Consider the following 21,928-nt stretch of genomic DNA (forward strand, 5'->3'; position numbering starts at 1 on the left):
TAAGCACACAATAAATGCCATTGATTGATCTAAAATACAGCTAGAGAGAGAACAAGGGTTTGCTAATAAATAACCAATATGCGTAGCACAAGCATTTTTAAAGAGTTGACAGAAAACATGGTAATAGTGTTTCAGAAGGAAGGAATAAAATACAGTATGAATTTTCCACTGTGGAAGAAATGGTAGAGGAAGAGAAGTGGGGAGAGATGGACATTGTGGTAGTCAAGCAGAAGGGCATAGTCACTATGAGAGCAACTTATGGTACAGTAACAACCTTAATCAATCAACTGGTATTTATTAAAGTGCTTACTATATGCAGAGCACCGTACTAAGCATTTGGGAGAATACAATAAAACAGAATTGGCCCGGCACAGGAAACGGAGAGGAGAAAAGAAAAGTTACAAAACTACCATCAGTTAAATAAGCTCTGAAGTACACTTTTCTTCCCCCTCCCTCATCTCCCTAAGGCTTTCTCTATTCCCCTGAACTCTTGTTACCAGAAATATAGCAAAAAGTTGCTTAAATCTCCATAAGATAGTAGTCTATCAAATAATTCTTCTCATGTAATTATTCTTCCCTTGCACTGACTGAAAAACCAGAACAATTAACTCCGCATCATTGAATTTCCAGACCTGCTGTTTTCTTTCCACTCAAAGCTTTTTAAGGTTTTGATCATTTTTCTGAAAAAAAGTTCAATCCATATTTCCCAAGTCCTCAAGAACCTCTAGTGGTTATCCATCCGCCTCCACATAAAACAGAAACTGCTTACTGTCGATTTTAAAGCACTCAATCAGCTCATCCCCTCCTATCTTGCCTCTTTCCTACTACAACCCAGGAAGCTCACTTGGTTCCTCTAATGCCAACCTACTCACTGTACTTCTATCTCATCTATCCTTTAGACTGTAAACTCACTGTGGACAGGGATGTGTCTGTTATATGGTTGTGTTCTACTCTCCCAAGTGCTTAGTACAGTGCCCTACACATACTAAGTGCTCAATAAATACAGTTGATTGATTGATTGACACTGACCTTTTGCCCACATCCTACCTCTGACCTGGAACTCTCTTCCCCCTTTGTATTTGTCAGACAATAGTTCTCTCCATCTTCTAAGTCTTATTGAAATCACATCTCCTCCAAGACGCCTTCCCCAATAAGCCCTCATATCCCTGCTCCCTCTTCCTTCTGTATCACCCTTACACTTGGATTTTCACCCTTTATTCATCCCACCTCAGCCCTGCAGTACTTCTGTACATATCTAATTAACACTTAAAAGAATGTTGTTCAAAGTAATTGCTTACACTATTGGCTTCAAAGCTCTCCATCACCTTGCCTCCTCTTACCTCACCTCCCTTTTCTCCTTCTATATCCCAGCCTGCACACTCTGTTCTTCTGGTGCTAACCTTCTCACTGTGCCTCAATCTTGTCTGTCCCACAGTTGACCACTAGCCCACTCCAAACTCTGATCTGGGACACTGTCCCTCCTCAAATCCACCAAACAATCACTCTTCCCCCATTAAAGCCCTACTGAAGGCTCACCACCTACAAGAGGCCTTGCCAGATTGAGCCCCCCTTTCCCTCAGCTCCCCATCTCTCCTGCATTACCTCGACTTGCTCCCTTTGCTCTTCCCTCCCTCCCCGCCCCACAGCACTTATGTATATATGTATATATATCTATAATTCTATTTATTTATATTGATGCCTGTTTACTTGTTATGATGTCAGTCTCCCCCCTTCTAGACTGTTAGCCCGGTATGGGCAGGGATTATGCCTCTTTATTGCTGAATTGAACTTTCCAAGTGCTTAGTACAGTGCTCTGCACACAGTAAGTGCTCAATAAATACGATTGAATGAATGAATAGTGACCAGACCACTTTCTAAACCGTAAACTCATTGTGGGCAGGGAACGTGTCTACCAACTCTGTTGTTTTGTCCTCTCCCAAGCACTTAATGGGGTGCTCTGCACATAATAAGCACTCAGTAAATATAATTGCTTGATGGATTTTTAAAGTACTATAGGTGGTAACTTGTAGCTAGAGCAGGAAAGTGGCGTGAGAACACTGGATCCTTCTCTCCTTCAGCATCACCAGGGCAACCTTGGTCCCCTCTCTCTCCATGGCACTGAACCAGGGCTGTTTTAAGCATTGGGAGTTGGAGAAGTTGTCTACCCAGCCTTTCAGGAAACTCACTGTGGTCAGGGAATGTGTCTGTTTATTGTTATATTGTGCTCCCCCAAGCTCTTAGTACAGTGCTTTGCACACAGTAGGTCTCAATAAATGTGACTGAATGAACGAATGAATGAACAAATGAACCATCAAGAAGCCTCACTGCCCTCATGAAACCTCCATGAATAATAATACTGGATAATTTGAATAATAAGCACTATAGTATCATTAGTATCATACAACACCCCTGTAATGTAGAGTGGGTATCATTATTGTTATTATGATCTCTATATTACAGATGGAGAAACAGGCCCAGAGAGATTAAATTACTTGCTAAAGTGAGAGAGCAAGCCAGGGTCGTAGCTGGGACTAGAACCACATCTCTTCTCAGACCCGTGTTCTTTTCACTGCCTCCCTTGCAAATTTATAGCTTTAGCTACATGATACCCTGATAACGCTTCCATTTCTTTTGCAGGCTTTTCTGCTTCCCAGTTCCTAACTGTGGGAGTCCCTCAAGGCTCACTCCTGGTTCCCCTTCTATTCTCCATCTGCACCGACTTACTTGGAGAGCTCATTTGTTCCCCTGGCTTCAATTACCATTTCTGCTTTTGCTTGACACGCAGTAGGATGTGTATTTTTTGGACATTTGGGGAAAGGGGAGAAATGGGTTGCAAACAGTCTTTAAGTCAAATAATCCAGGCAGCAAAATGAAGAGGAAAGATTGGAAGAAGAAAACCCAGTGAAGAAACTAGTACAGTAGTCTAGCTAGGATATAATAAGTATCTGGACCAGAATAATGGTCTTTTAGATGGAGAGGCAGAGGAAGATCTAGATGATATTGTGGAGAAAAAGTCAGTCCAATTTCATGAGACACTGAAATTGAGAGTTGAAAGAGGGAGAGGAATAGAGGATAATACTAAGGTTGTGAGCCCCAGGGACAGGAAGGATGATGTTGTTGCTGACTAAGATGGGAAAGTAAGGAAGGGGAATGGAGCTGGCTGGGAAGAGGAGGGGGTGGTGCTTTAAGTATGCTGTGCTTAAGGTGCAAGTGTGATGTCCTCGAGGACATGTCCTTTAGGGAAATGGGCCTGTGAGTTTGCAGAGGAGGTGAGACCTTTTCATCTAGTTTTCTTGGTATTTCTATATAAAGGCGGCTCTCTCAATATCTCTCATTCTCCACTAAGGGAGACAATTCAACTAGCACAAAACTACAATCTTATGAAGTCAATTGATCCATCACTGGGATTTATTAAGTACTTATTTTGGTCAGAGTGCTGTAATAAGCACTTGGGAGAGTAAAATACAATATTTGAGGTCCCTGCCCGCATGAAGCTAACGAGGCCATCTTTCCATTTCAGAACTTCTCTGGAGCATGAAATTTGTGGTATGCATTTGTTACAATGGGATTTATATTTGGATGGTAATGAACAAAGTAGCCATATCATAGGCTTTTTGTTCTCTTTTTAATTTCATTGATTATGGTACTTATTAAATGCATACTATGTGCCAAACATTGTATTAAGTGCCAGGGTAGATACAATATAAGCAGGTTGGACAGTTTCTGACCCACATGGACTCACAGTCTAGGTAGGAGCGAGTTGGATTTAGTCCCCATTTTACAGATGAGGAAACAAAGGCAGAAAGAAATGAAGTGGATTGCCCATGGTCCCACAACAAACCAAATGGCGGAGCTGCGGTTAGAACCCAGGATCCTAATTCCTAGGCTTGGACTCTTTCCACTAGGTCATGCTGCTGAGAATAAGAAGTGCCCAGGAAGCCCAAAAGACAGGATTCATTTCAGAGATACTCAAAATCCAACAGGATACTTGACCTAGGTCACTAATGCCAACATTCTCTTGGTTTTTTTTTGTTTGGTTTTTTTATTTTCCTTTTTCCAAATAAGCTCCTCTAGCCTGTAAGCTCATTGTGGGCAGGGAATGTGTCTGTTCATTCATTCATTCAATCTTATTTATAGAGCGCTTATTGTGTGCAGAGCACTGTACTAAGAACTTGGGAAGTACAATTTGGCAGCAGATAGAGACAATCCTTACCCAGCAATGGGCTCACAGTCTAGAAGATAATAATTATGGTATTTGTTAAGCGCTTACTATGTGCCAGGCACTGTGCTAAATGAGTGAAGTGGGGTGGGGAAACAGCATGGCTCAGTGGAAAGAGCCCAGGCTTGGGAGTCAGAGGTCATGGGTTCTAATCCCAGCTCTTTGGGCAAGTCACTTAACTTCTCTGTGCCTCAGTTCCGTCATCTGTAAAATGGGGATGAAGACTGTGAGCCCCACGTGGGACAACCTGATCACTTTGTATCCTCCCAGCACTTAGAACAGTGCTTGGCACATAGTAAGTGCTCACCAGATACCATCATTATTATTGTTACAAGCAAATCGGGTTGGACACATTCCCTATCCCACGTAGGGCTCACAGTCTCAATCCCATTTTACAGATGAGGTGACTGAGGCACAGAGAAGTGTGAAGTGACTTGTCCAAGGTCACACAGCAGACAAATGGGGTTAGAACCCAAGTCCTTCAGACTCCCAGGCCTGTGCTATATCTGTGAGGCCTTACTGCTCCACTGCTTCAAATTGCTCAGATTAAGCTAGGGAAGGCATATATTCCCCTTAATGATCAAGTACATTTTAAATGAAAGCTAAGTCATGAATGATTTGTAGCATTACTGGCCACATTATCCTGGAATCAGAAGTCAACAGGTTTTTTTTTAATAGGTATTTTCATAATAGCAGTGAAGCTGCATCCTTATGAAAGAAGAACCCATAAGTCCCCTGGGGAAGGTCTTATTGCAAGCAGATTTCTACTTCTTACTATGCCTTTTAAAGATGATATTAAAATGAAGAGTAGGGAAATTAGATAGCTATGTTTTGAGAAGCAGCATGGTCTAGTGGTTAGGGCAGGGGCCTGGAGGTAATAAGGACATAGGTTCTAATACTAGCCCTACCACTCATCTACTGTGTGACCTTGGGCAAGTCACTTAACTTCTCTGTGCCTCAGTTATCTCATTGGTACAATGGGGATTAAAGACTTTGAAATCGATGTGGGGCATTGACTCTAACCAACCCAATTAGTTTGTATCTGCCCCAGTGCTCTTATGATAGTGCCTGCCATGTAGTAAGTGTTCAACAAATAACATAAAAAACCCTCAAAACTATGTAATAGTCCATTCTATCACTGGTTAGGAAAAAACGACGGACTCTATTAAAGCTATTCATCAGGCCCTATCATTCTAGGAGGAGCCGGAGTTAAATTCTCCAATGAGGATATTTGTTCTTTTGTCTGAGGAATGCAAATGGCAGCAGGCTGCCCTATGGCACTCGAATGTTAATTGACTTGTTTTGGAATTGTGTTTTCCTTTTTCTCCCTTCCAGGTACCACATGTTTGATTGCTCTGTTGTCAGACAAAGACCTCACAGTGGCCAACGTTGGAGACTCACGTGGTGTCCTGTGTGACAAGGATGGGAATGCCATTCCTTTGTCACATGATCATAAACCCTATCAGCTGAAGGAAAGAAAGAGGATTAAACGGGCAGGTAAGTCCAGGAAAAAGCCTTTTAAATATCACCACACATTTCCAGATATTTTCATTTGTGACTAATGGGTTATTGAGAGATGTCCCATAATGTAAAAAAATAAGACTTTTTATGTCAAAACTATCAAAGTAGAGTATTTCTGAAGAACTGAGACAACATGGTAAGTCTTTGGAAGGAAAGCGGCTAAATGAAGGGCCTTGAAAATGGGAGGAGAAGTGGTCTGCCATATTTGAAGAGGGAGGGAGTTGCAAGGAGAAAGGAGTGTGTTAGCAAGAGGACGACAACAGGATAGAAGAGAAGGTGGAACAGTGAGCAGGTAGGCCAGTTTTAGTTTTGGAAAAAAATCAGAGGTGAAGCCAAGATGGCAGCCCTACCTCTTCCAGCTCCCTTGAGAGTTCCTGCCTTGTTAGTGACTGCTTGTGATCCTGTGAACAACAGGAAGAAGTAAGAGTCTGGTGAAGGCACTGATGGTCTCTACCTGAGACAGGTGATTGCTGGCCTGTGGGGGCGGCGCATGGAGGGCTGCATGACCTTCTCTCCCTGCTCTACCTGCTAACGGGTTGGACCAGTCAATGACTGCCACATAGAGCCACAGCTGTGTCACCTAAGGTAGATAAAAGGTGGTCACTTTGAATCACGAAGAGGCAGAGATGAGGCACACAAAGCCAGGCAGCATTGAAGCACACGCACACAGAGGAGAAGCAAGAAGGAAGCATGCTGACAGCAGCACTTGGAAACAGAAGGAAGAAGCATTGGCAGAATGGGCTCCTTTGACCAGCAGACTGGTATTGGGCCCTTGATAGAGTGGAGTGAGTGAGTTTGTGTATGTGTAATTCCCTTGCACACTGGTAAAACTAAGTAAAAAACTTTTCACAGTAACCTTGGTGATCAGAGGTTTGACTTTACTACATTTTACCGAGGCTTCCCCAGTTCAGGGAGGTACTGGGTGGTATGAACTGGGGTTTCACGACAAGCTCCAACCCCAAGTTCATCCCTGTGCTCACAAAGAGAAGTGGGCTCCCTTGGTTAGAGATGGCTTCCCTCCCCATTGCCCCTCCTCCCTCCCTCTGCTTTACCTTCTTCCCCTCCCCACAGCACTTGTGAATATTTATACATATTTATTACTCTATTTTGATAATGATGTGTATATATATATGATTCTATTTATTTTGTTGGTATTGATGCTTGTCTACTTGTTTTGTTATCTGTCTCCCCCTTCTAGACTGTGAACCCATTGTTGGGTAGGGATTGTCTCTATTTGTTGCCTAATTGTACTTTCCAAGTGCTTAGTACAATGCTCTGCACATAGTAAATGTTCAATAAATACAATTGAATGAATGAATGAATGAATGAACTGGGATCAGTTGGGAATGAATTGGAAAATTCTTGGGGGAGGAAGTGATGTTTCAGGATAACTTTAAACATGGGAGAGTCGTGATATGTCCACATCCACCCTCTGGCCTGGAATTCCTTCCCCTTCATATATGACGGACCACAACTCTCCCCACCTTCAAAGCCCTACTAAAATCACATCTCCTCCCAGAGGGCTTCCCCAAGTCCTCATCTCCCCTATTCCCTCTCCCTTCTGCATCACCTATGCACTTAGAGCTTTATCTTTTAAATCCTTATATTCCTCCCACCCTTCATCCCAAAGCACTTATATACATAAGCCTAGTGTATTTTAATGACTCTCCCTCTAGACTGCAAGCTCCTTGTGGGCAGGGGATTTGTCTACTAACTCTGTTGTATTCTTCTCTCCCAAGCTTTTAGTACTGCACTCTGCACAAAATAAGTGTTCAATCACTACCATTGATTGATGGAAGGGAGTTTGGGGTCTTTGAAACAGGAATAGAGGTGGAAGAGATGAGAGTGAGCTAGTTAGGTGGTTTTCTTGGAAGGAACTAGGGAGCAGGCTGAAGTAAGCACCTTTTGGGCAGGGAACATGTCTTCTAATTCTGTTGTATTGTATTACCCCAAGCTCTTAGTACAGTGTCCTGCATATAGTAAGCGCTCGATATGTACCATTGATTGATTGATTGATTGAGAGTAGCAAGAGAAAAGAACAGATATGAGAAATGGGGAAAGTTGGTAGAGAGCCTTGAAACAGATTGTGAGGAGTTTTTGCTTTATGCTGAAGATAATGGGAAGCCAGTAGTATTTTGAGGATTGGAGTGATTTGGGCCAAGGATGCTGTTTAGAGTGTTTATTGTTTCCCTATTGTACTTGTCCTATTGTTCTGCATTTAGAGGGTTTTCGTTAAATACCACTGAGGGATTGGTCAAGACACCCTTCTTAGGTGGAGAGAGATGAATCCTGTAGATGCAGGAACTCTTCACCAGGTGATGTGGTTCCTTGGTACCCAACCCAAGCTTTTGGGCAAGCAGAGTGGCCTAGTGGTTGGACCACGGGCCTGGGAGTCAGAAGGATCTGGGTTCTGTCACTTGTCTTCTGTGTGACCTTGAACAAGTCAATTCCAACCTGTGTCTGTGTCCCTTATCTGTGTTTCAGTTACCTCATGGGTAAAATGGGGATTAAGACTGTTTAAGGATAAGAACATAGGTGTCGTGGGGTTGAGCCCTACGTGGTGAATAGCAAGTGCTTAAAGGGTACAGATCCAAGGGCAAAAGTGATCCAGTAGGGAAAGAGAATAGGGGAGATGAGGGCTTAGTTGGGGAAGGCTTTGAAGGTGGGGAGAGTGAACATCTGTCAGATTTGAAGGGGGAGTTGTTTCAGGCTGGGCAAGCGTTCAACAGTGAGATAGATGAGGTCAAGGTACAGTGGGTGGGTTGACATGAGAGGAGTCAAGTGTGTGGGCTGGGTTGTAGTAGGAGTTCAGCGAGGTAAGGTAGGAGGGGGAGAGCTGATTGCTTTAAAGCCAGTGGTAAGGAGTTTCTGTTTGATGCTGAGATGGATGGGCAAACACTGGAGGTCTCTGAGGGGTGGGGAGATGTGGACTGAATGGCTTATTGGAAAAATGATCCCTCAGTATAGTGAAGTAAGGACTGGGGTGAGTAGAGAAGAGGCAGGGCGGTCAGCAAGGATGCTGATGTATGAATCAAAGTAGGATATAAATGCTTGAATCAGTGTGGTAGCTGTTCAATGGAGAGGAATGGGCAGATTTTAAGCCCTCTTTTCCCTGACTCCCACTCATTGTTCTCGTCATCAGCAGTGGTTTTTATTGAGCGCTTACTGTGTGCAGAGCACTGTATTAAGCACTAGCGAGATTACAATACAACAGAGTTTGTTGAAACGTTCCCTGCCCACAAGGAGTTTACATACCCTCTAGAGGCTTCTAATCATCAGCTGGGGTTGGGCAGAAGGGAAGGGTACTCTGACATCATGGTGGCGATTCCCGTACCCACAGCAATAGCTGCTGCATAAAAAAAGCTGTGGAAGAAAAGCTTCCCAGAAAGGCAGGGCTCAGAAGGGAAGGCGTTGCAGGCAAGAGAATGGAAAGGGCAAAAGGATGAGGAAGTGGGGAGGCCTTGAGGCTTGGCTGTTGTGTCAGAGTTGGATCTGGAGCAGAACCGAAGTAATTGCTTGTAATGAGGAGCAGTGTGGCCTAGTGGAGAGAGCACAGGCCTGGGGAGTCAGAAGGACCTGTGTTCTGATTCTGGATCATCATTTTTTTTTGTTTTATGGTATTTGTAAAGTACTTACTATGTGCTAGACATTGTTCTAAGCACTAGGGTAGATACAAGATAATCGGGTTGGACACAATCCCTGTCCCACATGGGATTCACAGTCTTAATCCCTATTTTGCAGTTGAGGGAACTGAAACAAAGAGAAGTTCATTCATTCATTCAATAGTATTTATTGAGCACTTACTATGTGCAGAGCACTGTACTAAGCACTTGGAATGTACAAATCGGCAACACAGAGAGAGATAGTCCCTGCCCTTTGACGGGTTTACAGTCTAATCGGGGGAGACAGGCAGACAAGAACAATGGCAATAAATAGAGTCTAGGGGAAGAATATCTCGTAAAAACAATGGCAACTAAATAGAATCAAGGCGATGTACATTTCATTAACAAAATTAACAAAATAAATAGGGTAATGAAAATATATACAGTTGAGCAGATGAGTACAGTGCTGAGGGGATGGCAAGGGAGAGGGGGAGGAGGAGAGGGAAACGGGGGAGAAGAGGGTTTAGCTGGGGAGAGGTGAAGGGGGGTGGGTAGAGGGAGCAGAGGGAAAAAGGGGGGAGCTCAGTCTGGGAAGGCCTCTTGGAGGAGGTGAGCTTTAAGTAGGGATTTGAAGAGGGGAAGAGAATTAGATTGTCGGAGGTGACTGCGGGAGGACGTGGCCCAGGGGTCGACGGCGGGATAGGCGAGAGACCGAGGGACGGTGAGGAGGTGGGTGGCAGAGGAGCGGAGCGTGCGGGGTGGGCAGTAGAAAGAAGGAGGAGAGGTAGGAAGGGGCAAGGTGATGAAAAGCCTTGAAGCCTAGAGTGAGGAGTTTTTGTTTTGAGCGGAGGTTGATAGGCAACCACTGGAGGTGTTTAAGAAGGGGAGTGACATGCCCAGAACGTTTCTGCAGGAAGATGAGTCGGGCAGCGGAGTGAAGAATAGACTGGAGCGGGGAGAGAGAGGAGGAAGGGAGATCAGAGAGAAGGCTGACTCAGTAGTCTAGCCAGGATATAACGAGAGCCTGTAGCAGTAAGGTAGCCGTTTGGGTGGAGAGGAAAGGGCGGATGCCCAAGGTCACACATCAGACAAATGGCAGAGCCAGGATTAGAACCTAGGTCCTTCTGACTCCCAAGCCCATGCTGTGTCCACTAGGCCTTGCTATTTCCCATTTATCTGCTGTATGACCTTGGGCAAGTCATTTAATTTCTTTGTGCCTTGGGTACTTCATCGGTAAAATGGGGATTAAGACTCTGAGTCTCACATGGGACATGGACTGTGTCCAACCTGATTAGTTTGTATCTACCCCAGCACATAGTACAGCGCCTGGTGCATAGTAAACACTTAAGTACCACTAAAAGAAGTCTGAGGGAAAACATAACTCCACAATAGAGCTGTTCATTTAGTGTCTATGTCCCCTGCTAGATTGTAAACTTTCAGGGCAGGGATTATGTCTATTAATTCTGTAATACTCTAATTCTATTGAATATTTGGAACATAAAGGAGATGGTACTGTAGTTATTATCTTGAAGAAGATAGCTCAAAATTCAGAATATTTAACTATTGTAGCATCTGGCAATATCTGGCAATATCCTGAGTCCTTCTGAACAAACTACTGAATAATACTACTGTTTGCATACTTTCAAAATCACAGTGTGACTTTCAGATCATCACTCTCCCCACCTTCAAAGCTCACATCTCCTCCAAGAGGCCTTCCCTGACTAAACCCTCTTTTCCCCTACCCCTCTAACTACTGTGTCACCTTCACATTTGGATTTGTACCCTTTATTCACCCCTCTCTCAGCCCCATAGTACTCACATCCATACCCATATTTTCTTTTCATATCTGACTCCCCCTCTAGACTGTAGGCAGGGACCATGTCTACCACCTCTCTTATATTGGACTCGCCCAAAGCATTTAGTCCAGTGCTCTGCACACAGTAAATTTATTGAGTAAATGTTCAATAAATATGATTGATTCAGAGTGCATTGTGGGACAGCTGACATGCTTCACAGCATATCTGATACAAGAGGGGTGCAGGATGTTGCAATATGAGCTCTATATAATTGTTTTTAGACTTTTGATGGCATCATTTGTCCAGGGCTTCTGCTCTGGCAAATACCAGGTAAATTAGTAATTTTGGCTGCACCGAGCAGTTCATTGTGATTTGATGCTTAATGCGCTCTGGCCTGGTGCTCATGTGAGAACTGGGGCCATGCTTTCTCATCCATTCCCCATCAATCACAAGAAGCAGTGTGGCGCAGTGGAAAGAGCACGGGCTTTGGAGTCAGGGCTCATGAGTTCGAATCCCAGCTCTGCCACTTGTCAGCTGTGTGACTGTGGGCAAGTCACTTAACTTCTCTGTGCCTCAGTTCCCTCATCTGTAAAATGGGGATTAAGACTGTGAGCCCCACGTGGGACAACCTGATTCCCCTGTGTCTATCCCAGCGCTTAGAACAGTGCTCTGCACATAGTAAGCGCTTAACAAATACCAACATTATTAATCCTTGGGGTAATGCATGGTTGGACCCACGTCCTGCTCCATTCCTTCTTTGCAGTCGCACTGGAAGATCCAAACTCACCAGATGCTATGTCTAGAGTCTGTGCCCAGTCCCCGGAAACATTTTCTACTCAGTGGGTAATGAGTATCATTGATAGTCCCAGAGCAGCCTTTTTGGAGATGCACTAAGGCCTTAGAGACCCCCATCCAAAAAGTAATCGGTAGTATTTACTGAACACCTACTATGTTCAGAGAGCTGTCTTAAATGCTGGAGAGAGTCTGATATAATTAATAGATGTGATTCTTGCCCTTAAGGAGCTTAAAATATAGAAAAGGAGACAGACACTAAACTAAATTACAGGAAGAAGTTTCCCCTTGAACTAATAATAATAATAATAGTAAGAATAGTGGTAGTATTTGTTAACTGCTTACTATGTACCAGGCACTGTTCTAAGTGCTGGTGTACATACAAGCTAATCGGGTTGGGCACAGTCCCTGTCCCACATACTACTCAAAGTCTCAATTTGTTTTGTTGTCTGTCTCCCCACTTCTAAACTGTGAGCCCATTGTTGGGTAGCGATTGTCTCTATTGTTGTAAAATAGTACTTTCCAAGCACTTAGTACAGTGCTCTGCACACAATAAGCATTGAATAAATATTATTGAAAGAATGAATTTTACAGATGAGGAAACTGAGGTACAGAGAAGTTAAGTGACTTGCCCAAGATCACACAGCAGACAAGTTACAGATATGGAATTCGAACACAGATCTTTCTGACTCCCAGGCCTGTATTCTATCCACTATTCCACACTGATTGCTTGTAGAGTCTTAAATCCTTGTGGGGTGGGATTACGTCTACCAACTGTACTTTCCAAGTGCTTAATTCAGTGCTCTGCACACAATAAAATCTCAATAAATACCACTGATTGATTGATTGATTGATTATGATGTGTATATATCTATAATTCTATTTTATCTATTTTGATGGCATTGATGCCTGTCTACTTGTTTTGTTTTGTTTAGTGTCTTCCCCTTCAAGACTGTGTTGTTGGGTAGGGATTGTCTCTATCTGTTGCTAAGTTGTACTTTCCAAGCGCATAATACAATGCTCTGCACACAGTAAGCGCTTAATAAATGTGACTGAATGAATCAATGAACCACCTTAAAGATCATTTTCATGAGTCTAGTATGTGCAGAGCACCAGTGTCAGAATTCAGTTGGTAGTTGGCACAGATGGCACAGGAAGTCCTCAAAAATATAGCAGAGTTGGTTCCTGAACACAGGGTCCAAAAATAGTCGAAACATTCTGAGTTGGAATCAGTGTCTTTCATAGGAATGGTGTTATAAAGATGGGTTTGATTCCTGAAGCCGTCTGTTCTTACCCAAACTACTTAGGTATGGGTACTCGGTGGATTATTGATGAATATTGAACTCCATGCCTGTATTTATAAGAGTCAGAGAGGTACCACGATAGAATATCAGACTCGTACTTCACCACATATAAATATGATGTGTCATCTTTCATTATATTGTAGATGTAACTCTCCATATAGCTTCATTTTGCCGTATTGCATGCCCTCGCGGCCTAACTCTATTCAAACATCTGTATTAAAGAGGATTTCCTTGGGGGAATCCTAAACCTCTCACCTTCTTCCTGAGCCAGTGTGTTTGGCACCCGGGTTGCTGTTTTCACAAACTCCTATTCCCTCATGGGCTTTTACAGTTTTAACTGCGGCTGCTTCACTGCCTGAAGCTGGCCCTGATAAGGAGTTGTGATATCATTAGAGATCTTTGCAGGAGACTGCAGAAGGCTACTGTTCAACCTAGATTAGACAAATTCTTCACTCAAGTGGTTTTTCAATGTCAGTGGAGGATTTATCTAGTTTTAGGTTGCCCAGTGAACTGTTTTTTTTAAATAGTACTGTTTAGGAGTTACTATGTGCTGGCACTCTTTTAAGCACTAGGGTAAATATAAGATAATCAGGTTGGAAACAGTCCTTGTTCCACATGGGGCTCACAGTCTTAATCCCTTTAATCCCCATTTTACAGATGAGGTAACTGAGACACAGAGAAGTTATATTATTCACCCAAGGTCATATGGCAGTGAAGCAAAGATTAGAACCAACTCTGACTCCCAGGCCTGTGCTCTTTCCATTAGGCTACACTGCTTCTCTCTTTGCTTCTCTGATTCTTTCTTTCATAAAATACCTTGTAGCAGGCTAATGCTGCAGAATGCTAGAGAAGCAGCATCATGGCTTAGTGGAAAGAGCACGGGTTTGGAAGTCAGAGGACGTAGGTTCTAATCCCGGCTCTGCCACTGGTCTGCTCTATGACCTTGGGCAAGTCACTTACCTTCTCTAGGCTTCAGTTACCACATCTGGGATTAAGACTGTGAGCCCCTTGAGGGACAGGGACTATGTCCAACTGGATTAATTTGTATCTACCCTAGTGCTTAGAACAGTGCTTGGCACATAGTAAGTGCTTAACAAATACCATAATTATTATTCTGCACAGCTTTGAACTCCTGCCTCCATCAGGTTCTTATCCATTTTTACAATTTCATCTGCTCTCTTGAAAATTGATTCCAGACATCCTACTCCTCATATTTTAGTTGGTAGTGAGACACCATAACTTATTCATCTGCTTCAGTGCCTTGAAATAATGCATTGGATTGTTGAAATTCTATGAGATCCTCATTGGGCAATGATTCTTCTGAATGAGATGTGAGTGAACTCATCAATATCTGCATCATTTATATCTAAATTCAGTCAATCAATAGAAGTTTTTGAGCCATTATTCTGTGCAGACCACTAAGCTCAGCACTTGGGGAGAGTACAGTAGAGTTAGTAGACACGATCCCTACCCTCAAGTTTACATCTTGCCTCCCCAGTTCAGCAAAACCTTTGGTTATCTGCTCTTGGTATCATCCACCCTTTGAAAATCTGGACCAATATGTGTGGGTCTAGTGGAAAGAGCCTGGGCCTGGGAGTCAGAGGATCTGGTTCTAATCCCAACTCCAGCACTTGCCTGAGGTGTGACCTTGGATAAGTCACGTAACTTCTCCATTCCTCAGTTTCCTCATCTGAAAATGGGAATTCAGTGCCTGCCCTCCCCCCCTTTTAGATTGTGAATCTCATGTGGGACAAAGACTGTGTCTCATCTGATTGTATTGACACTATCCTGGCACTTAGTAGTGCTTGACACATAGTAAGCATTTAACAAATACTACCATAGTTATTATTTATTATTCATTGTAAATGGTATTTGTTAAGCGCTTACTATATGACAGGCACTATTCTCAGCACTGGGGTAGATAGAAGTGAATCAGGTTGGCCACAGTCCTTGTCCCACATGGGTCTCACAGCCTCAATCCCCATTTTACAGATGAGGTAACCGAGACCCAGAGAAGTGAAGTGACTTGCCAAAGGGCACGCAGCAGACAAGTGGAGGAATTGGGACTATAACCCAGGTCCTTCTGACTCCCAAGCCTGTAGTCTACCCACTAGGCCACACTGCTATTATTGACAGCTTAATCTCAGCTCTGATGGTGAGGGAGCACAGGAGGGTTTACCTGGGCATTGCAGTGAACCATCAGGGTGGTTGGGTCTCACTGGGAAGGCATCAAACCATATATAGAGACTCTATCCCTGGGGGTAGTCGTAACCTGGTGTTTGCACCCTGGGGTGTCTCTAATCTGGTGGCATGCCTGAATTTCTACCATATTTCAACACTGCCTCAACATATCCACAGAGATTAGCAAAACAAGGCAGACTCTTAATGATCAAAACTTGTAGCAACTTCTAAATCCTTTCAGTCTTTCTAATGAGTAGGAAATGCACAAAGTTATGGCCATCTCAATTTTATTTGGTGTCACCTTCCCTCCTACATTTCAACCTGGTTTCTCTTTCGGCATTGTGGTGGTGGTTAAGTGTTTATTATGTGCCAAGCATTGGGATAAATACAGAACAGTCTCTTTCATCTTGTTCCAGAGAGCTTCAGTCTCACCACCTGCAAAAATACTTATATTTTTAGTGGTGCCTGCCAAATAGGCCCCTGTGACTGCTCAAATCCAGATTGTGCCCAGTCCGTCCCAAGTTTTAAAGCTTTATGATGGGAGAGCGTCAAGTGGTGGCAATGAATGCTTTTGTTTTTGTCTCCTTTCAGGGGGCTTCATCAGTTTTAACGGCTCCTGGCGTGTACAAGGAATCCTAGCGATGTCTCGCTCCCTGGGTGATTATCCGCTGAAAAATCTGAATGTTGTCATCCCCGACCCAGATATCTTGACCTTTGACCTGGACAAGCTACAGCCGGAGTTCATGATTTTGGCATCGGATGGGCTTTGGGATGCTTTCAGCAATGAAGAAGCTGTTCGATTCATCAAAGAGCGCTTGGATGAACCGCACTTTGGTGCCAAGAGTATAGTGTTGCAGTCATTTTACAGAGGCTGCCCTGACAACATAACAGTCATGGTGGTGAAGTTCAGGAATAGCAGCAAGACGGAAGAACAGTGAAGTGCTGATATTCCCTGCCTCTAGATGAAAGGACTTTCAACAAACTTTTATTTCAGTTTCGTAGAAAAGTAGCGCTTTCAGTAAGATGGTACACAAAAGAAGGGAAAGAAGGCTAAGCCCCCTGTCTAGTGGTCTTGGATTTGTGTTCAGTGATGAGCAAATATAGGAAGCCAGCAAATAGGATTTGAATGGTTGGAAAAACTATTATTTTTTATGTGTGTGATTATTCCAGCTCCCCCTCCCAGGATGTTTTAGAAATCTACATTAACTCCACATTTTTAGTTTTAAAGTTTCAAGTGTCTAACCTTATTCTGGAGTGGAAATAGCAGTGGGTATGCTACTCCAGATAAGAGCCAGAGTGATAGACATGGCATCAGGGAAGCATCGTGGCTCAGCAGAAAGAGCACGGGCCTGGGAGTCAGAGGACCTGGGTTCTAATCCCAGCTTGCCACTTGTCTGCTGTGTGACCTTGGGCAAGTCACTTAACTTCTCTGTGGTCCAGTTTCCTCAACTGTAAAATGGGGTTTCATTGTCTATTCTCCTTCCCACTTAGACTGTGAGCCTCATGTGGGACAGGGGCTGTGTCCAACCTGATTAATCTGTATCCATCCCAGTGCTTAGAACAGTGCCTGACACATAAGTATGCGCTTAACAAATGCCATAAATAAATATATAAATATATTTTCCAAGTAGTGTTAACTATCTCTGGAATGGCTGTGGCTTTCATGCTCCTGGCCCCTAGTTTTCTATTCTAACAGTAACCCAGAGATTGGCTTAAAATGAATCGCAATGATCAATCAGCTCTTTTCTTGGGGAGCTGAGGAGAAAGAGTTTGCAAGCTTCCAAAAAACCTTGCTCTCTTTCTGCCTTTTGGGGTGGTTTTTTTTTTTGGTTCATTATACCCTGTGACACAACCTGTGGTTGTCACTCAACTGCCGCTTCTCTAGTGCTCTGAGGACCATGTCTGACTTAGTAGCAGTTTACTTTTGCCTTAGTTTAACACAATCAGTAGCAGTTAAACTCCACCAGCAGCCATAGCATTTCGTTGACTTAAATCACCAAGAAACTATGTGGGAGAGATGCCGCTCCTCGTGCATTGAATCCTCTGGCACTTGCTTCTGTTTCTCAAGGCAGACTTCTGTAGGCCAACAGAAGAAAACAATGCAGAAACCGCCAATGTATTAAAGTGGGGAAATTGGGTGAAAAGGGCATGCTGGCAAGATGACAAAACTGACTGCAGTTTCCACTGCCTGGTAGAGGCAGGGACTGTTTTTTGCCAGACGTTTCAAAGGTAACTAGAAATGTTTCCAAATTAAGGATTGTATTTACACTGGATGTGAAGTGTTCGGCCACCTGTGTAGTATTCACTTGTAAATAGCAGGGATGTTCATTGCCTTTCATTATCTTTTGCTTTAGGATGGTTAGAATTTCAGAATTGCAGCTTCTCCAGGAGAGGAGTTGCTCTCTAAACTGTTTTCAACCCGGCTACCTACTAGTGTATGTGACGTAGTTTTACCCCAAGACAAATAACCTCTGCAATCTCACCATCTGACAAAACCCTATCCTAGTAACCAGCACTGTACACGGGGCAGGCCGTTGAAAGTCGTTCAGTTAGAAGACGCGGGTGGAGATTCGTAGGGGAGCAACTAAATAGTAGCTAAGAAACAATGTGTATTTCAGCAGAAACACAAATGGAGACCCAGATTTATTGTTTTTAAGCCCCCCTTTTTTTTCCTTCAACATGTATTCTCAGTGTTTTATAATTCAGCAGATAGAAAGCTCTCGGTCATTTTATTTGCATTCCTGCGGCAGTCTGAACCACCAAATCAAAAGCCACAGCACAAAAAGCAGTCTGCCCTGTTTCTCTGTAGTAGTTACAGAAGGCTGCAAATCCTTGCAGGTCTCTTTTTCTGGGTGTGACAGTGTCTTTGAGGTCTGAATCAGCTGCCCGTCTCAGTGTCTTTGGGAACACGGAAAGAGTTTCAATACACAGATTGCTGTAAAGAGTAAGGAGGCTTGAGAAGAACAGGGAAAGATGCTTAATCCAGGATCCTCCACCCCTCTCCATGTTTTTATTCAGGTGAACACGAAACAACTATTTTTAAACATTCTATCATTTGGAAAATATTTTTCATGGTAAGGGTGGGAGGACAATGTTTCAAGCTGCCCAGAGTATTTCTCAAGAGATCTGGGGTGCCCTGGATCCTGCATTACCAAAGGCATGTTATGTCTAATTGGAGAGCTAAGACTTGGCAACGACTCTTCTGAAGCACAGTGTCTTTTGGTTCTCTTTGGTGGATATAATTGAAGCATCAAAGTCAAATGACAAGAAGAAAAATGAATAATCAGCCTATTTCAGGTGATTGCTACCTTGCCAGAATACCAAAGTGAAAAGAAATGTTTTAAGGATGATGATAACGTTCAGATAAATTATTACTGTATCTCTTTTCCAAAATCTGTGAATAGTTGAGGGGGGAAGAGACACAGTTTCTTAACTTTCCCTCTCATTGAACAGGATATTCAGTGCCTTGGGATTCCTAGTTCACAGAGTAAGTTGATTTTTGAATCGCCCAAAGGTTGATTTTTATTCTCACTTTCATTTTCTGCCTTTTTAAGTTGGCTTTCATTTTATAAAGATGAATTCATTAACGAAGGAAGTAAAACCAATTAGGCCAAGCATTTACATGTTTTGGAATTTGGAGAGTGGTTGAACAGGGTGTGTCTTTATTTTATCTTGGGTTTTCATTATCTTCCCCTCCCAACTTCCTGCTTGCTGCCATTCCTTTGGAGATCTCACCCAGCCCATTTTCTTCTCTGGTACCCTGTTGCAATGTCCCAAACCCCTGGTGTTACTGAGATAGCACCAGCCACCCCATGTTTCAAGAATAGGAAGGTATTTAGCAGTAAGGGTCAACTTTTTTTATTATTATCATTATTTTTTTGACAGCAGAAGTGGAAAGAGGGAAAAGGAATTTCAGGGAGAATGAGCCCTGGGATGGGACAGGTTTCAAAGAGATTAACAGGCCCAAAGGTCACCCTCTGGGGGTGTTTTCAGCTTTGATTGGAAACTCTCAGGTCTTGTCAGCTACTTGAGATGAGTAAGACTGGAAGTCCAGATCGAAGCACTAGGGAGCTCTCTTTCCATCACCCCCGTGGAGTAGGCTTCTCAGGCATTCAGCTCCTTGTACTCTCCCACCAGAAAGTAAGTTGGATACGGGGGTTTAACACCATGGGTGAATGGAGACTTGACATAAACCATTAGGAAAAGCATGCAGATGGGGCTTTATGGAACAGCCCAGCCAAAACATTATCATGATGTCCCAAAGCAGTTTTGCTTCTCTAGCCTCCGGGCGCTCCCTGAGCTAGTGTTGCCAACTGCCCTCAACTGTGCCAAATTTTATAATGGTTTTGGAGATGACAAACAATCCATGAGGGGCTTAAGGGTGCATAAAGGCCCTTTCATTTGATTTAGAGCAGGCTGAGCAAGAAGTTAATCTCAGGCCTCCACAGAGAAAGTATACCACTCAACTGCCTTATGCTGTGCTAGGCTCCACCCATCTGGAAAGTTTTTTTGTTTCTCAATCTATATCTCGATACATCTTTCCCAGAAAAGAGCCGGAAAAAAAATGACCCATGAAAAGTTATGGCCACCTTTCGATTCCTGGATTAACCTCTTATTGTGCCTATCTGGTTGAGAGCCCCATACAGGCCATTGGCAGATGGTATCCTGCTACCTCGCCATGGATGTATGCGACATGTGGGCTTAATGGTAGCAGATGGCCAGATTCTGTACCAGTTGTGGATAGTAAACCGACTGTCCCCGGCTCTTATTTGCCAGCCTCGACCCCCCACATTTAGCACTGTGATGTGGTGTTGCAAAATAGAACGTTCCTGGGATGTCAGGGAATAGAATGGTTCATTGTAGCCAGGATCATCGGAGAATATCAGTCTGTCAGCTACTAGTCAGTCAGTCAGTCATATTTACTGAACACTTACTGTGTGCAAAGCACTGTACTTAACGCTTGGGAGAGTACAATAAAACAATGAACAGGCACATTTCCCGCCCACAATGAGCTTACAGTCCAGGAGACCCCTAAATTCCAGTGCAGGGGATGGAAACTAAGGCTGGGGCTTTGAGACGTGCTTGAAAGAAGCTGAGTTCTGGGCATGTAGCAAGGGCAGGAGTGCAGGTCCTTTTCCTCTCTTCCCTCATCCTCTCCTCCTCCATTAGGTCTCCCTTCCTGGATACAGCAAAAATTCCCTTTGAACTCGAGGATTGACTCTCTTTTCCTTGCAGGATGGCCAACAGATTTTTCCCAGTCCTCAGAGCTACTTCTGCTGTTTTCTTTCAAGCACACCAGCCATGGTCTGATCCCGGCCATCTAGCTGCCCCTTCTCAGTTCAGAGCTTGGGACATCCGTTCTCTCTGCCCTCTCATCGATCTGAATCTAAAAAACCATTGAGCCCACATAGACAGCAAGTGTGGAGGGTTTAGGCTTGTTCAAAGGAGCATTAGCTGTTATTTATTTAGGCAAAGATTGACCTACAGAGGATGGGCCATCTGAAGTCAGCAGATATTAGGAAATATTTCATCAAGCAGGAGTTGTTTTAAATAGATTTAAGTGTGGATAAATACACACCTATGGATGCATTTTGGACAAATGCCAAAACGAAGGCCCTTTCACGAACAACCAAAAATGCATTTGTTTAGCTGCCTCAGATAAAGCCCAACGCAGGGGAAATTAGTCACGGACAGGACAGGATTGAGCAAAATGGAACCCCCTCTTTGATCTGACCATTGTGGGACTGATTGGGTTTGGGTTTTGGCTATACTTGGAGTTACCCTGAGTCAGCCCCCTTGGCTCTGCTAGGATACGTGGAAAGTTACACGTTCCCAGATAGATCCTGGTTAAGAAACTGGCAAGTAAATCTGCACATGACAAATAAAGCACAAGAAATAGTTCATTGTGGTCAGGGGATGTGACTGTTTATTGTTAGCTTGTTCTCTCCCAAGTTCCCCTCTCAGGATCACACCTGGAGAGTTTTCAGTACTCTACCAGTCTCAGCTATGGGAGGGAGAGTCAAGCAGAGGCCTACCCATTCCATTCCTAGCTTGGGCCTTGACTAGCGAGTGTAAGTCAATCTGCTACAAGTTCAAAGTCACCTGTGCTGGGCAGCAGTGGCATGGGAGAGAGTCGAAGGCGGAGACTCGGGTTTACTGCATGGAAGAAGGCAATGGTAAACCACTTCTGTATTTTTATCAAGAGAACTCTATAGATCCACTACCAGAATGATTGCAGATGGAGGTGGGGCGTTGTAGGAGAGATGTGTCCATGGAGTTGCTATGGGTCAGAAACGACTCGCCAGCATAAGACAAGACTCTCCCAAGTGCTTACTACAGTTCTCTGTACGCAGTAAGTGCTCAATAAATGACTGATTGATTAAAATGGTTGATTTTGCACGTTGCCTCACTAGCATCTATACCACAATCCTAAATAGTGTGCATTATTTCCCCTAGTGACAATTCAACCACAATTCTTAATAGTGTGCATTATTTCCCCTAGTGACAATTCAA

At 43.6% G+C, this 21,928-nt stretch overlaps 1 protein-coding gene and 1 non-coding gene across 2 annotated transcripts in view; both read left to right on the forward strand.

Annotated features, from left to right (window-relative positions):
• The window catches only part of PPM1L (protein phosphatase, Mg2+/Mn2+ dependent 1L), a 336,062-nt gene extending 319,257 nt beyond the window's left edge, over positions 1-16,805 (forward strand). The window contains exons 3-4 of the mRNA XM_029074367.1: positions 5,555-5,716; positions 16,007-16,805. Of these exons, the coding sequence (XP_028930200.1) occupies positions 5,555-5,716; positions 16,007-16,353 (509 nt within the window). The 3' untranslated portion in view covers positions 16,354-16,805. The remainder of the gene's footprint in view (positions 1-5,554; positions 5,717-16,006) is intronic.
• Positions 16,806-21,369: 4,564 nt separating this feature from the next.
• LOC114817462 lies at positions 21,370-21,507 on the forward strand. Its single transcript, XR_003765321.1, has one exon. It is a non-coding gene; the product is annotated as a small nucleolar RNA SNORA7 (small nucleolar RNA).
• Positions 21,508-21,928: the final 421 nt, after the last annotated feature.

Source organism: Ornithorhynchus anatinus, chromosome 1, assembly GCF_004115215.2.
Source record: "Ornithorhynchus anatinus isolate Pmale09 chromosome 1, mOrnAna1.pri.v4, whole genome shotgun sequence".
Taxonomy (NCBI): domain Eukaryota; kingdom Metazoa; phylum Chordata; class Mammalia; order Monotremata; family Ornithorhynchidae; genus Ornithorhynchus; species Ornithorhynchus anatinus.